General features: G+C 36.2%; 2 protein-coding genes and 1 long non-coding RNA gene across 4 annotated transcripts in view; 1 reads left to right on the forward strand and 2 right to left on the reverse strand.

Annotated features, from left to right (window-relative positions):
• Nucleotides 1-7182, reverse strand: part of LOC139824047 (uncharacterized) — a 55332-nt gene extending 48150 nt beyond the window's left edge. Inside the window, exons 1-4 of the long non-coding RNA XR_011734980.1 lie at nucleotides 6610-7182; nucleotides 6270-6350; nucleotides 3346-4026; nucleotides 3009-3060 (exon numbers count right to left, since the gene is read on the reverse strand). This is a non-coding gene — a long non-coding RNA (uncharacterized lncRNA). The remainder of the gene's footprint in view (nucleotides 1-3008; nucleotides 3061-3345; nucleotides 4027-6269; nucleotides 6351-6609) is intronic.
• Nucleotides 7183-8131: 949 nt separating this feature from the next.
• LOC139824041 (T-cell immunomodulatory protein) lies at nucleotides 8132-12241 on the forward strand. Of its 2 annotated transcripts, none has more exons than XM_071796528.1 (3): nucleotides 8132-8280; nucleotides 9049-10603; nucleotides 10860-12241. In XM_071796528.1, exons 2-3 carry the CDS (start codon nucleotides 9068-9070, stop codon nucleotides 11121-11123), a joined length of 1800 nt encoding a protein of 599 aa, XP_071652629.1. In that variant the 5' UTR covers nucleotides 8132-8280; nucleotides 9049-9067; the 3' UTR covers nucleotides 11124-12241. The 2 variants fall into 2 exon arrangements, with proteins under 2 accessions (XP_071652629.1, XP_071652630.1); XM_071796529.1 differs by having other exon boundaries at nucleotides 8158-8267.
• On the reverse strand, nucleotides 11327-14384 carry Cdk5 (cyclin-dependent kinase 5). The gene is made up of 7 exons (XM_071796530.1): nucleotides 14198-14384; nucleotides 13872-13960; nucleotides 13390-13583; nucleotides 13219-13306; nucleotides 12662-12833; nucleotides 12237-12448; nucleotides 11327-11714 (listed from the first exon to the last, which is right to left on the reverse strand). Exons 1-7 carry the CDS (start codon nucleotides 14232-14234, stop codon nucleotides 11607-11609), a joined length of 900 nt encoding a protein of 299 aa, XP_071652631.1. The 5' UTR covers nucleotides 14235-14384; the 3' UTR covers nucleotides 11327-11606.
• Nucleotides 14385-16165: the final 1781 nt, after the last annotated feature.

Genomic DNA, 16165 nt, shown 5'->3' on the forward strand with positions numbered 1-16165 from the left:
ATTTTAGACACAAAAAGTTAGATAATATATAAATAAGTGCACGCATACAGTGCGATAATGAGACATGAATACATATAGTATTAAGTTATACATATAATAACTTTTTATTAAATTACTCTTTATAAGACTAAATTACTCCTTTTTTCTATTATTTTCAAATCAAATAGTAAAATAAAAAAGCTCAAGAATAAACAGAAAAAATTATTCTTACAAAATAAAAAATAATATAATATTTACCACAAAGTTGTTCCGCTGGCGTCCGATGCCTCTCCCTAGCCTTCTCCTCCTGTCAAGCTGTCCTCTCGGGTTGTCAGCTGCCTCGATGTGACACTTTCCGCGTCGTTATCTCCTGAAGCATATAAATAAATGATTCGACATTAAATAATTCTAATATGCATCAAACTTCTAATTTATCATTTAATTAAATATTTATTTAAATAATTATACATATCTGAAAAAGATCTTCACAAGAACAAATTTTTATAAAATTGTAAGTTACTTTTTTTTTTTTTAATTATTACATATCTAAAATATATAAATCATGGTGAAATAAAACGACTCAAAAATAAACGGAAAAAAGATTACAAAAAATAACATTTACCGCAAAGTTGTTTCACCGCACCCGATGCCTCTGCTAGGCCTCCTCCTCCTCTCAGGCTGTCCTCTCGGGTTGTTAGTTGGAATTCCCTCAATGCGTCACTTCCCACGTCGTTATTTTCTGAAATCGTTGACTCATCCCTCCCTTATCCCTACCTATCCGTATTCCTACCTACCCAATTTTTATTCAGTTTTTATTTATACCTACCTACCTATATGCATAATATTCCTACCTACCCGTGCCTTTATCTAATATACCTATAGTTACGATCGCGATTATCAAAATCAGAAAAGCGTGCGCAAATTTGGCTTTAAATCGAGACCGTTTTATTATGAGTTTACTTTATGTAGTACAAGATAAGCTTACAGGCTTACTTTTACCTGTATTTTTTATACGTTGATTGGTGTGATACACCAACCTACCTTGATCCTCTTCGTCTTCTTTCTTCTGGTCAGATTAAACTCACCTTTTATATTACCTGGCCGTATCCTGGCTTTATGTAGCCACAAATCGACAGCAAGGAGAAATACTCCTACTGCTGCCGACTAATCATCGCCGGCAATAAGCGTAAGATTGTACGCTTTTTAATGATGCACGAAACACGAACGCGTCGCGAAAAGGCCACATTAATTAAATTAATTAAATACAAATTCAACAATTATCAATAACAATAATTAACGATAATAATTCCATTAGTACGCGAATTAATTGCGCATTTATTCTTTATGCGCGTTTAATCGTAGCAATTGAAATATATATTCTATAATTAAAATAAGTATCAAATTGGAAACAAATCTAAATTTGAAATAAATCTCTATGTCTTGCATTTTAATTCGAAGAGATTCGATCACGGTTATGAAATTTACATTAAATATAAATTTTATCATATAAACAATGGAACTTTAACTTGAAAATAAATAAAAATTAATAAACGTTCCATCCAACAGAATCTAAGGCCCATGCGTATTTTTATCGATTCGAACGGTTCGTTCGTTGCTGAATCTCATCTCAAAAACGTGCAGAGATGAGAAATTCAGATGAATGACGTAAGATCCGAAAGAGATAATAAATTTCCCACTCAATTAGGATTGGTAACAAATCTCTCTTTGTGTTTTGCAAATTATTAAAATTATTTTTCATATAATATATTAATTCAAAATTATTTTTAAATAATGTAAAATATATTTATCAATTCTAATAATTAAAATAATTACTACAAAAAATCATCTATTTTATAACAAAATATATAGTGGATCTCACGTCATATCTCGGTAAAATTTTTTTTTATATAAAAACATCTAAATATATATAATCATATAATATTATATAAAATATGTCCATATGTTTTTTTCTCTTGTATAATCTCTGTTCGTATGTACAAGAAAAATAATAAAAAAAGAATTAGAAAATAATTAATAGAATAATTTTTTTTATTGTTTTTGCATTGTTCATTTATTTGCCTATATATAATCATATATAATCATATATAAATGTAATAACGTATATAAAATATGATTATAATGTGAGCAAATTTTTCACATTTGCACACTTTTTTTTTTTTTGTAAAAAAACAATGCAAAAATTATTCTTTTAATCATTTTCTAATTCTTTTTTTTTAATATTTTTCTTGTATGTACATACGAACAGAGATTAAACAAGAGAAAAAAAACATAGTATGGACATAATATATGGACATATGTTATATAATTATATAATAATATTTTATATAATATTATATGATTATATATATTTAGATGTTTTTATATAAAAAATTTGTATCGGAATTACTACCTTAACTGGTATAAAATCTAGTTATCAATCACCCTACATATGAATGAGCTATAACGGTTTAGGTTAAAGTCAATGCGTTAAAATAAGTATCTAATAATTGTTAGCTTATTTTTTATGAAAAAGATCTATAAATTGTACGAATTGTATGAATTGTATATATCTATAAATTGTACGAATTGTACGAATTGTATATACTACCCGATACTAAAATATTTCTATTATTATAATATGTACGTATATGATCATGATCCAAATTAAAAGAATGTCTTAGAAAACAATATATATTATATATTGGTTTTTTGCATTGACTTATATAAAGTTTAATCCTGGATACATTATTATTTGACTGACAATGAGTATATTCTCGCATGTACATTAAATTAACTAATAAATACACAATAAGTATAATAATAAAGAGACGTCCAGGATTAAACTTATCCTAATCTGTTCTAACTGATTCATTTTAAGGCAACGGATGTATAGAATGCTATATTTTTATGTGTAGTACCTTTGTATTGTCATCAAATTGCATACAATTATCTAAATATATGGTAAGTATATTTAATAATTTGCCACGCATCTGTTACCTTAATAAATATGTTAATAATTCATCACTCACCGATTATGATTCGCAACAGCGGAATTATAACTGCCACGTAGCTACGTTGAATCTGTAACAGACAAATATAAAATTCATATTAAAATACTGTTCAAAAAACCCAATGTCTTAAAACATAATTCCTATTGCGCATCGAACTTTTTATTATTTAATTAGATAATAATTTAAATAATTAAATATTTTAAGAAAAAGATCTTTACAAAGATAAATTTCTATAATATGTTAAATTACTTCTTTCCTTCTAATTATTTATTATTTCTAAATCACGGGAAAATAAAACGACTCAAAAATAAACAAAAAAATTATTTTTATACAAAAGGAAAAAAATAATATTTACCGCAAAGTTGTTCCGCTGGCGCCCGATGCCTCTCTCAGGCCTCCTCCTCCTCTCAGGTTGTCTTCTTCTCGGGTTGTCCGGAAGCTCCCTCGATGTCCGACACAACTCCACCGGCACCACGCGTAAACGCGGATAACAATAATCGCACGATAATTAATACATTACTCCCGAAAACGTGAAGTAACACCCGATTTTGTCGATCGAAAAATTGTTCGCGATAACTACGTTATCTCGACGCGTTCAGAGCCGGACAGCTGACTCAATTTGGACTTATCTCCGCGTGCTCAGTATGAAGTGTTCGATAGAAAGAAGAGAGATCCTCGAAAAGTAGAAAGCGAGCTTTCTACAATGAGGATCACCTCCCCTCGCCACCGGTACGTCAGGTTGCATGCAGCCCCTCCACGCACAGTTAGGTCAAATTACTTGGGCAGACACGCACGAGACAGGCGTCACGTCTGAGAAAGTGGAAATTGGCTAAAATTATTAAAATCGCGCGACGGAGTTCCGGATAATCCGACAACTTCAAGCGGCACTCCCGAAAATGCGACGATTTTAATTGGCATATTAAAAAATGCAACGATTTCGCGAGCGGCACTCCCGAAAATGCGACGCAACGAACCGTTCATACAATCGGCGGCGATTGTGTTTAGTTGCCCTGTTGTTCGGTAAAAGCGGAATCGCCTGTAAAAATAAGATTACGCGTACGTTTAGGTCGATACTCTAATTTGAGATAGATAGAGATACAAGTACGCGAGAATAGAAATATGCGAGAATAATGCTACAGTTGAAAGGGTTATAGAAAGCGGATGAAGTACGCGTCGCGTGTGATTAATTTCGAGAGTATCGTGCAAGGTATGACAAAGTCGCGCGATCATTGGGTGCATCCAGAAGCACGACCGCTCACTGAGCGCTCATTGAGCGCTCAGTATATCCCCTAGATCTATCTACTGCATGGATACAAACGCTCTGTGAGCTGCTCACGGTGAGCGCTCGCCACTTTCGTGAGCGTGGTTTTCTATCGCTCACTCCGCTTACTTTACGCTCTCTCTCCAATCTTCGCACCAATTTAATATCCCTAAAGGTTAGTAACTAAAATAATTCTTGTGCCGTTGTTAATTTTCATCTTTTAGTTGGAAAGTTAAGTTATTCTTTTTTGCAAATAATCAAAAAATTAACATATTAAGTAGTTAAACATTATTTAGATAAAGCATTTGTATATTTTTACAGGTGGCAGATAGTAAAGATAGAAATTAATATTTACGCAGATCTTTAGAGACGTAGATGTTTATTATAAGTGCAAATAAATATCTATAACTTATACGTCATATAAATGCGTATAGTGAACTGTTGTGAGCATATATCCAGCACATCAAAAATGCTCACTGAGCGGCTACCTGTGAGCGCTCAATGAGCACTCAATGAGCGATCGTGCTTCTGGATGCAGCCATTATATTCTAGTGATTACTTGTAATCACGTTTAATTGTAATCGCAAAGTTTATTTATTTTAGGAAACAAATGTGAATGTGTGTGTGCCATAAAGAAATATATAGCAATGCGGAAAGAAGAGAAGAGTCGAACCCGCAAAAGCGGCTAGATGTAACCGATTGCGAGGTGAGCATTTCATAATCTATTTTATTAATTGTTACTGATGGAAATAATTACTTATTTGCGCAGTAGTATATCGTTTTCAGATCACTGTATAATGTAATAGTGCATTGAATGTTTAATACGTTGTCTAATAAATAAAATATTTTTTAGATTATATATTTTGAGATTTTTTTAAACATTTAATAAATTATTTATGACATAATTAATATTAACAAGTATACAGGGTGTCCTATTTTAATCGATCACTCCCAAAAAAACTCTTTTATTTGTGATTCTAGAAAGAAATGCTTCAGATAAAAGTTGTTTGGTTTGAAGGGAGTCGTACGATTCCAATGTGAGTCGTGCCATACATGTTATTCGAGAAATTTTAAAGGAGACTAATTTCTTAAATAGGACTTGATTTTTTTCTTGAGATAAAAGTTGTAGATCTCGTCGAGACGTTTTTAAAACACCATAATAATAAAACTCTCTTTTGTTAAGAATTTCCTGAGATATTTTAAATTTTGTTATATTTTTAATAGATATAAAATATGTAATATCTCGTAAAGTATTAATTCACTTTTCGATGACCTTGATACTTTTATACGTAGAATAATAAAAGGAATCGATTGTTGTAAAAAAAGACAGAAAAAATTATTTTAAAAGTTTGATTGCATTTTGTAAAAGCATTTAATTGTGTAAAATTGCAAATGTAAAAATTAATTTTATTGTTCGCTTTCTTTCATTATTTTATGTACAAAAGTATCCAGGTAAGGTAATCGAAAAGTAAATACTTTACGAGATATTTCATATTTTATATTAAAAAATATCATGATAAAATTTAAAATATCTCAGGAAATCTTTAACGAAAGAGAGTTTTATTATAGTGTTTTGAAAACGTCTTGACGAGTTCTATAACTTTTATATTAAGGAAAAAATCAAATTCTATTTAAGAAATTAGTCGTCTTTAAAATTTTTTGAAAACGATGACACCTCTACGACATAACTTATGCAAGAATCATGTTTCCCCTTTCAAGCCAAACAACTTTCGTCTGAAGCATTTCTTTCTAGAATTACAAATAAAACAGTTTTTAGGGGTAATTGATTAAAATATATGGGACAATATTTTCTTATATAAAATAGGTATTATCCCTGTATATAAAATATTTCTAAATAATTAAAATTTATAACAGTTTAAATTATATCAGGGTTAGATTTTTTCTTATCAAATTTTATGCAAATAGATATCTAAATAAAGAAGCATTTTTATTAAGATGTTATTCACCGAACAAGTATCGCGAAATACGTATTTTTACAAATTATTACTTATACCTACCCGAGCGCTGAATTGATAAGTCGCGACGCCACTCGTCCCGGGGCCGATCCGTATCGTGTCCGTCCGCCGCGCCGTCGCGTTCTGAAAAGAGAAGGAAAACGTCGCGCCCTCAACTTTTCGCGATCATAAATTTTCCGAATTCGAAAATCAAATACTAATTTTAATAGATATATCCACGATATTCGCGACATTAGAAAATACGATCGTCTTCGACCGAACACGAATCGCGAAATACGTATTTTTACAAATTATCACTACCCGAGCGCTGAACTGATTCTACGCGATAGATACCGCAATAAATATAATTAATGCATGCAAGATTAATGAAAGTTACTCTTACCTTAATTAAATGAATCGCGACACGCCACTTGTCCCGGAACCGATCCGTACCGTCCGTGGCGTCCGCCAGTCCGCCGTGTTCTGGAAATGATTGAAATGATTGAAATGAACGCAGGAGAACGTCATCACTATAGCGGAGGCACTTCGAATCGTTTCCCGCGCGGTCAACTTCACGTTCGATAAGAGCTAGCATCACGTTCGGCATCACTACGCGTTCCATTCTTATATTCGCGTTCATGCATTTTTCTTATTCTAGCAATAAATGCTATACTCTTATACCCTTGCCTTATGTAGCGATTGCTCTTTCGCATTAGGCCGGTTCTACAATCAGTTTTATATATGTCGGAACCGAGATGGTCCAATGAGGAAAATTCGTTTTCGAAAAAGAAATTCTCTCATTGGACCATCGCGCATCGGCTGATGCGTTCCGACATCTGACTACGACATACGACTGATTGATGTAGAACCGGCCTTATATGATGCAAATTATATAAATGTTTAAATTGTAGGTTGATATCCGCAATACTTGAATATTGATAAATGTAATCATTTACTTGAATATTCGCCCAATACATTTTCAGCCGAATAAATCTTGCAAAATATGTGTTTTAATTTATAAATCGTCAATGTGCTAATGCCGAATCTACGCGATGATTAAATGTTGTTATAATAAAGAATAAATACAGGGTTGATGCAAATTTTGCTTACTAATTAAATGAGTTATTATTGTGACGCTAGTCGTCCCGAAATCAATCCATCCCGTGTCTATCACGTAGGGGAGGGTGGGGTAATTGAGAACGGCGGGTAATTGGGAACAGGCTAGATAAGTAATACATCCCCCCGCACTACACCGTCCCGAACCTATTCAACGGCTGCATGCAGCCTGCATGTATTACTTAATTATCTAGCCTGTTCCCAATTACGTATTACCCGCTGCCGTTCTCAATTACCCCACTACCCTCCCCTACGTTCCGTTAATAACGACGAAATATTCGAAGATGCATCTTCGGTCCGGTATCATATGTGACACTACGCGAGCAATAATTCACTAATGTTGAAGTTGCTTTCCATTTACACTCAATATAAGTGATCTGTAAAAGTCACTTAGTTATGTGAGTATTTTATACTCAGGTAAGATATGTCATTTTGTATTTATCTGCTTATTTTGGTGACGAAGCTATCGCATAATAATACAGATTCATAGCCTCACTTTTAATGTGAGTCTATTTAGATTCATTAAAGCACATGTGGTCTCGATTGTGGATAAAAACTCAGCTCACTTGCCAGCATGCAAAAAAAACGTGCATTCAACAGATTCAACTGAGTTATGACGTCACAAGAGAATTATCTGAGTTTTGATGTAAATGGAAAGCAGCTATTATATACAAGTTTCACATCTACAAATGTAGCGCGGATGGACGCGCACCAGAATGATATTTTATCGGCAGTGTCGGAAAATGAACGTGGCTACGTAGTACCAATTTCAAAAATGGATGTACTGGCGGTAGTGTACAGGACTCCAATCTTCCATCCCATATGCGCTGCGGAGTGCGGAGTGCGGATATGCATTTGTGGCTGTGGGCGGCCTGTGGCTTTGTGGCTGTCAAATATGTCGAACACAGTGATACGCAGTGAGCTAATACGTTGCACAGTAGCGTAGTACGTTCCTCAGGTATATTTATTTGTCAAGCCCGTCATATTCTTCGGTTATCATAATTTGTGAACGAATATCGCAGAAGGCTACCGTCTTATTCCGTCACCCGCGCTCATTCGCAGTTCCCCATTATTATTTTCTAGGTTAAGTACACAGATAAATGATAGTGATGTCATTTACTTGGTGTTATTGGTGTTATTACTCATCGAAATTACAAAACTACAGGCAAAATATTATTTTTAGAAATTCACGTTGATTGTACGCCCGAAACGGTCATTATAAAGTAAATGTATTATATTTTACTGATCTCGTAAAACCTGATTTCGAGAGGACTGACAATGAGAGCGCTATGCTTTCCAATAATAGTAATTTTCCACAGCATTGATTTGTCATAATCGAGTTAACGACACTTCTTACATCGCTGCCATCATTAATTTAATATCATTAAATATCTTTTTTTCGAAGACGAAACTAATAATACTGTTACAATATAGAAAGCTATGCTAGAAACCTTGATGCAAAGGCACCAATCATATGTTTTAAAAATATGTACAAATATTTTGAATAACTGTTCCACTTATGGATCTTGATATCAGCAATTTCGATATATGACCAGTTTATCTTTCTGGTTTTTTTTTGTCCAATTATTTGAATCCAATCATCTATTTTTTGAATTACTTATGCATTTAAAATTGCACCATTGCATTGTTAGAAATGCCTTAATGCTGCATCAAAGTAACATTCCGTTCTGTTACTATGTATTCTTAAGATACATAATTATTGCAGATCATTCGTTGGGATGTGAATGATGCTGCGGATTCGAACGATGCTGCGGATTCGAACGTTTGTTTACCTTGTCGCGCTTGTCTCGGCGGCGAGATGCAGCGACATAACACCCGCCGTGTTCGGGAGCGTGTTGGACGGCATGCCGGCGGCGTTCGGCGATTTCAATTCCGACGAATTGACAGATGTGTTCATGCTGCGCAACGGTGGCCAGACGGTGGAGATATTCTTAGCGGCTGAGCAAGAACCTCTGCTGCGACCTAAGCCGGATCTGAGTTGCCCGTTCAAGGACCACGTGACCAGTGTGGTACCTGGTGACTTCGATGGCGACGTCTTCATGGACATCCTGGTGACGACGTTCAATCCCGATCAAAAGCTCACGTATGTGCACATACTGTGGGGCGGGAACGGCCATCTGAACTGCAGCGATGAGTGGAATCCCCTCATAGAGATGCACGATCAGCCATTAGCGGTGGACTACAATCAAGACATGATAATTGACCTCTTTGGGGTGGACAAGCACGGCAGAAGGATGTTCTGGATATTTAATGAGAATAGAACAACTCCACGGGCCGTAGAAATGCTCAAGGATAATTTGATGCCGCTGGAGCCCGTGAGAAATCCGCACTCGAACGCTTTCCTGGATTTGAACAGCGACTTTCTGTCGGATCTCGTGGTAACCACGAAAAAGTCCTTCGAGATATGGTTGGGCACAGAACATGGATTCGAGTTTTCCGATGAGATCGACTTTCCATATAATATATCGGTCGATAGAAATTTTAAAGGAGAATTCGGGCAGACTCTCTATCTGGACGTCGAACTGACCGGTAAGATGGCTCTCCTTCTGCCACTGTGCTTCGATCAGGATTGTACCAATTGTACGATAATGATGTATTTGAACGGCTGGCACAATTTGCGTGTAAACTTCCGTGACCCCAACAATGTCTTGTGGGGTTTCGTGAAGCCCAATGGTCATCGTTACACGGAGACTATCACTCTGCGCGGCGGCGACTTCAACATGGATGGCTATCCGGATTTACTAGCGACTCTGCAGTCTGCGAAACAAGCTCAATCGTTTTTATTGCAGAATGTGGCGTGCGATAACTGCGCCGGCTTCAATCGCACCTTCGACGTTAAGTGGCAGGCGTTGAATCCGTTCTACAACGAGACCGCGATGGCAGTATTTTACGACTTCTATCAGGATGGCATCCTGGACGTGATCCTGGTTGAATTCGATAAGACGAACAACGCCTATCGCACCGCGGCGTTCAAGAACAGTTTGGACTACGACGCTAATTTTGTCAAGGTGATGGTGCTCACTGGACGCACCAACAGCATGTATCCCATCTCACCGGGTTCGCTCGGCAAGAAGAAAAGAACCTACGGGACCAATCTGCCGGGACCGTCGATCGCGTACAGAACCACCACGCAGGATGGTAGTCCTCGCAACGCGATCGCTGCGCAGTTACCCCAGAGCGCACATTTCTCTCTTAACTTACCGTACACCACCTTCGGTCTGGGAAGAACGCCCAATTTTGTGGATGCTCTCACGATAGGGGTACGTGTGAAAAACTGTAAAAACGCTTTCTTTTAAAACTGCCGTTAATTACACCAATATGAATTAAGATTGATATGAGATTAAAAACGCTCCGTTTTTCTTTTATAAGTAGAATTATAATTTAAGATGATACACATACATAACAGTTAATTACTAATACAACATTAATTGCTTCTGATTACTGGTGTAACTTGACTTCAATGAAATTTCGAATGACGTTAAAGAATAATTTAAAAATATATATTTTCTTTTTCAGGTTGGCGGCAAGTCGCGAGAATGGCCGCAGATTATTCCGAATTCCCAGATGGTCGTGATACCGAATCCGATTGCCGAACCATCGAGATGGAAGGCCCAACTATTCGTCACGCCCAGCAAGTTAATCTTACTGAGCGCGGCCGCCTTATCTGGCACCTGCGCTTTGATCACATCTCTGATTCTCGGTTTGTATTGGAAGGAGAGAAGAGAGGACAAAATCGAGAGGCTCCAGGAAGCGCACAGATTTCACTTCGACGCGATGTAGAGAAGTGAATATAATAGGGGGGAAAAGGGGGGATAAGATAATAATAATTAAAGCTTATTTAAGATATCGATTTATTGATATAATAATTTAATAATAAATAAATCGCGCTTAATATCCTATTCAAACTCGCGTAAAATCCTCATACTCATCAGTCACGACTTCGACAGCGTACGAAATGCGTCTTTTCTTTCCATCAACCGTAGTTTTTTTTTTTTTTTTTTTTTACTTTTGATACGAATAAGTTGCCGCCAGAGAGTGAAATTAACAATTTATCGATTCTTGTCATTATTATCACTTTTCAAAATGACAAGACTTGTCGGTGTCTTCTTCTCGTCGCGGGAGGCGATTGCCTCGTCCGAACGCATAATATATATATTAACAAACGATCATTGCCAGAGCGTTTTCCTTTCGACTTTTTGGTCGCTGCGCATCGAACGCGCCGTAATATGCTCTCGGTCGGTTTATGCTAAAAGGGATGACTCGCTATTGGCATCGGTCGTTCTTTATGGCAGGGTTCAAGTCGTTGAAGTACGGATGTGCCATCGCCTCCTCCGCCGACAGCCGTAGAGCCGGATTACACACTAATAATCTCTATGAAATCAGAGAACATTATATAATCGATAACGGAATTTGAGATAAAAGAGCTTGTTAATGTCTATAGTCTTAGAAGATTTTTTTTATTATGTAATTTTTCGACATTCTATTTTCAAAAAAATTAGAGAAACGATTTTCTACCTTTCAGATTTTTATGTGCACGATATTTTTAAATCACGGCTTGAATCGCAACATTGAGGTTTTATTTCTCTTGTATACATATTATACACATACACATATACATACACATGCGCACGCGCGCGTGTGTATACACGATTTAAATTATTTTTTCTTTATCATTTATTATATTTAAACTATGATGCTATTTTAAATCATCTGCACTCTAGTCCCATATTTTTTTCATTTCGTATTCTTTTAAGTTAAGTCGTTACATTATTATAGATTTATTAATTTCATAAAGTTTGATTACGCATATTGTTGATAATATATTTTATATACGTCAGAAATGCTAAGTAACTGCATTTATGTTTCAATGATTTAAAATAAACGACGATTTACCTGGAGTAAGTCTTTGCCTCTTGAAGGGAGCTTGGGTGTAACCTGTGCCAGTCCTTGCGTGGGATGATACTGTGGGAATGGTTTATAGTCAGGAAGCGTCGTTAAATCTGGCCACGTCTCCTCAGTCGGTGTGCCCAGCATTTTGAATATTCTTTTCAATTGATCATCTACATCTGATCCAGGAAAGAGCGGTCTGCCGGCGTTCGCTAATTCTGTAACATATTGAGACAAGAGATATCGATATTTTAATTTATATCTCCCAACAATAAACTGTAAAAAATTAAGGGCTTGTTTTGAAAAACGAAAGCTTAAATTTAATTAAATAAATTTTTAAATATTTGTGCGTTATACTAATTGTAAAAAGTCTTGTCAACGATTGACAAGACTTAAATCCTTTAGGGGAAAAAAAATCACGGGACAATTACCGGCGAATATGCATCCCGCGCTCCACATGTCAATGGACGTTGTATATAATTTCGCTCCGAAAAGAACATCCGGGGGACGGTACCACAACGTAACAACCTCCGCCGAGTAACATTTTACAGGAATACCAAATGCCCTTGCTAGTCCAAAATCAGCGAGCTTCAGCTCCCCGTTCTGCAAATAATTCTCTATTTAATTCAATACACAAACGTAAGATACATACAGTTGTAAGACAAACAATTTTCTCTGTATGATCGGAAATATTTGTGTAAATATATAAAAGAATATCTTGAATAGCGTTTTTTTTACTAGGAAAACTAGTGCAACACTGGTGCACACTGCAAGTGCAATTTTATTGTTCCAATGTGAAAATCAATTCACATATTTTCAGTGCTTAATTTTCTACTGACAAAAATTTGTCAAATTAAATACAGTAGAACTGATTTTCACATTGAAACAATAAAATTGCTCAGTTGGCACTAGTTTGCACACAGTAGAAAACGCTCTATGAAATACACATTAAACATAAACGTAAAAATCTCGATAGCTGCGTATTTACCTTGTTGATGAGTAAGTTCTGCGGTTTGAGGTCTCTGTGCAGAACATTTCTGCTATGGCAGAACGCTAATCCTCTCAACAACTGATATCTGAAAGAGCGTGAATTTTTTTTGCGTCAGTCTCGCCCGCGGCGGGATAAATTCGGATATCTCGGAAAGCAAAGCGGACTTACAGGAATGACTTGACGACGTCCAGGTCAATCTCCCCATTTAGACTGTCGAAGTATTTCTTGAGATCCTGATCGCAGTGCTCGAACACCAAGGTGAGCTTCTTGTCGCTGTGCAGCACGTCATAGAGACGAACTATATTCTTATGCTTGAGTTCCTTCAGAAGACAGATCTCCCGTAGTGCTGACGACGGTACACCCTTGGGTAATGTAAAAGAGCACACGAGCGATAAGACGTTTTGATATCAAGGAGACCACCGTGCCGGCCTTCGTCGTGGGGATTATTTTCGACGCGACACGAGGCGAGCGTCGCGTTATAAATAAAGCGCGCGAGCGATCGATTAATTAGATTAATCGGAACGCCGGTGTCGCGGCAAAACAGCAGGTGGGGATTGCGGACGAGGGGGGAGGAGAGGGGGGCGAGAGGGAAGAAGAAAAAAAAGAATACGGGGAAAGAGAGAGAAGGACAGATCACAAGCACTACCTACTTCATCGTCATCGTCCAGTCGCACCCGCTTCAGAGCGACGATTTCGTGTGTCTCGCGATTCTTGGCTTTGAACACGGTGCCATAAGTGCCTGGAAAATAAGAAAAGCCGAGTCGAGGAGAATTAGTAGCGTACAACGTACGAGTAAACAGCACACAGAACTTATTGTTGTGTTGACAGAAAGAGTGAGGGGGACCATCGAGGAGGGGGAGGGGGAGGAGCCGCGGCGCGTCGCCGGACGACGCGGGCGACGTCGACAACGACGGCGACGGCGACGACGACGACGACGAATCGCGTCGCCCGACGACTCCAGCCACGAAGAGCTCACCTTCTCCTATTTTCTCGAGCTTCTCATATTTTTGCATATTTTTGCTGATACCACGGGCGGAACGCGCACGCACGCACGCACTGTCGCGCACAGTGTCTCACCACTGCGCGCTCGCGGCACGACGGACAGGGACACTCCGTACGGACACTCGAATGCACTCCGGATCCGGACTATCCGGAGTACTCGGCGGGACTGGCGCAGTGCCGCCAACCTGGAGCCGCCAGGCGCTACCAACGCGTCACGGAAGTCACCGCGTTTCATCGGTTATTTTATATCTATTTTTGAACCATTTTTTCATCCACGCCTCTGCTTGCATTTTTTAGATTTCTTCCCCTGATGGAAAAATGTCTCAAAAACTCCATACTTTAAATTAACTAACCATAGTTAATTGCTATGGAAGAATTGCTGTTAATCCCAACATAATTTTATATGTGTCTCGATTAAACAGAATTTAAATATATTTAAATTTAAAACATGATTTCAAAGAACGACCATGACGAATATATTTATGTTTAGTCAATATTATACTCTTCAAAATTATCGAGATCAACTGCAGTTTCCTTTTTTTAAATTAAGCTTCACACGAAATACAATGCGGAACAAAACAGAAATATTTTGATTAAATATATTTATTTAATAAAATTAACATTAGTAAAATTATATGCGTAGATGACCAAGTCAGCTCAAGAAAGAGGAATATTAAATTAATGTAAAAACAATTTATTTAAACAAACAGTACAAAAGAGAGTAAAATAAATATTGAAAATCGAAATAAACAATTTAATGTTATACCCATGCTACAACATCGAACTTGTCTGCTATTACTGCAGAGCGATTGATTATTTCTTTATTAGTAAAATTATTTAATAAAATTGACATTTTATATAAACATTTATTAATAATTATTCAATCAATAATTATTTTATAATTAATCGTTAGTCTTTACACGGTAAGAAATTTAAGTTTGTAATGATGATTCGATATGTCAAATTGAAAAAAATAATTGCAACGCTGCATGGATCACCGTTGATAGCTACAATATCAATATTGTACCGTATATCATAATTACATATTCACACATGATATTAGAAAATATTGATATAATAAAATATGATTATGTCACTTCTCATAGCCAGGACATGAAACGGCCTGAACGGAAAGTACAGCATCAGTGGCTTATATACGCGGCATTGCAATGTGTTATTAATAAGAATATTGTGTTACATAACGTTGTATAATGATGAAAGTTATGAAAAATTTTCTAAATGTTTTTTAACTTGTTTTTAAATTGTTATAACTGTATCTGTATTTTCTTGCATCGTGTATATTGTTCTTCTCGTATCGTGTGTGTTGTTCCTCTTTTGTATAGTAAATACTTGAGTAAATATAAGGTCGGCATCGGAACGTCGCTCATCTTACAATTAGTTATGCGCGTCTTTTGGCTCGTCAACACAAGCGGAAAGGAGGCTATATTAGTTTTCGTCGACACGAAAACCGAGCTGAAAGTTAATTGCATCTGATTCCGATCATTCAGTTAATCATAAAATGGTATAAAAGGATCTCTACACTATAATGTATTGTATAGTACTTTGTTTTTTTTTATTTTTATTTTTTTTTTTTATTACGAAAATAATGTTTTTACAGATATGGTTCATAACATGTTAACTTATGCCGACAATAATTGATTATCTAAGGCATATCTTTAAATGTGACAGACATGAATCATTTGGGTCTTGTTCTTTATAGGTAATATATACATATATATAATTAGAGAAATAAATACTTTCCCCGTGGATTATAAGACTTAATCCAGAACAGAAGATATTATTTCTATAACATAACAAAATAAGATGTTTGGACTAGTAAACCAAACAAGTTGTTTCTGCTAAATGCAATTTGTCATCTAAATGAATAATGCAATGCCAAACGTTTTTGACCTATAATGAGTTCAGCGAAACGTTTGACATT

This window comes from Temnothorax longispinosus, unplaced genomic scaffold (assembly GCF_030848805.1).
Source record: "Temnothorax longispinosus isolate EJ_2023e unplaced genomic scaffold, Tlon_JGU_v1 HiC_scaffold_25, whole genome shotgun sequence".
In the NCBI taxonomy this organism is placed as follows: Eukaryota; Metazoa; Arthropoda; class Insecta; order Hymenoptera; family Formicidae; genus Temnothorax; species Temnothorax longispinosus.

Excerpts from the sequence above, each read along its gene's own strand:
- Cdk5 (XM_071796530.1), bottom strand. The coding sequence starts at position 14,234 with ATGCAAAAATATGAGAAGCTCGAGAAAATAGGAGAAG. Across the intron at positions 13,307-13,389 it reads GACGTCGTCAAGTCATTCCT|ATATCAGTTGTTGAGAGGAT; the intron begins GTAAGTCCGCTT and ends ACGCTCTTTCAG. Across the intron at positions 11,715-12,236 it reads GAGGCAAAGACTTACTCCAG|AGATTATTAGTGTGTAATCC; the intron begins GTAAATCGTCGT and ends CTGATTTCATAG.
- LOC139824041 (XM_071796528.1), top strand. The coding sequence starts at position 9,068 with ATGATGCTGCGGATTCGAACGATGCTGCGGATTCGAACGTTTGTTTAC. Across the intron at positions 10,604-10,859 it reads TGGATGCTCTCACGATAGGG|GTTGGCGGCAAGTCGCGAGA; the intron begins GTACGTGTGAAA and ends TTTCTTTTTCAG.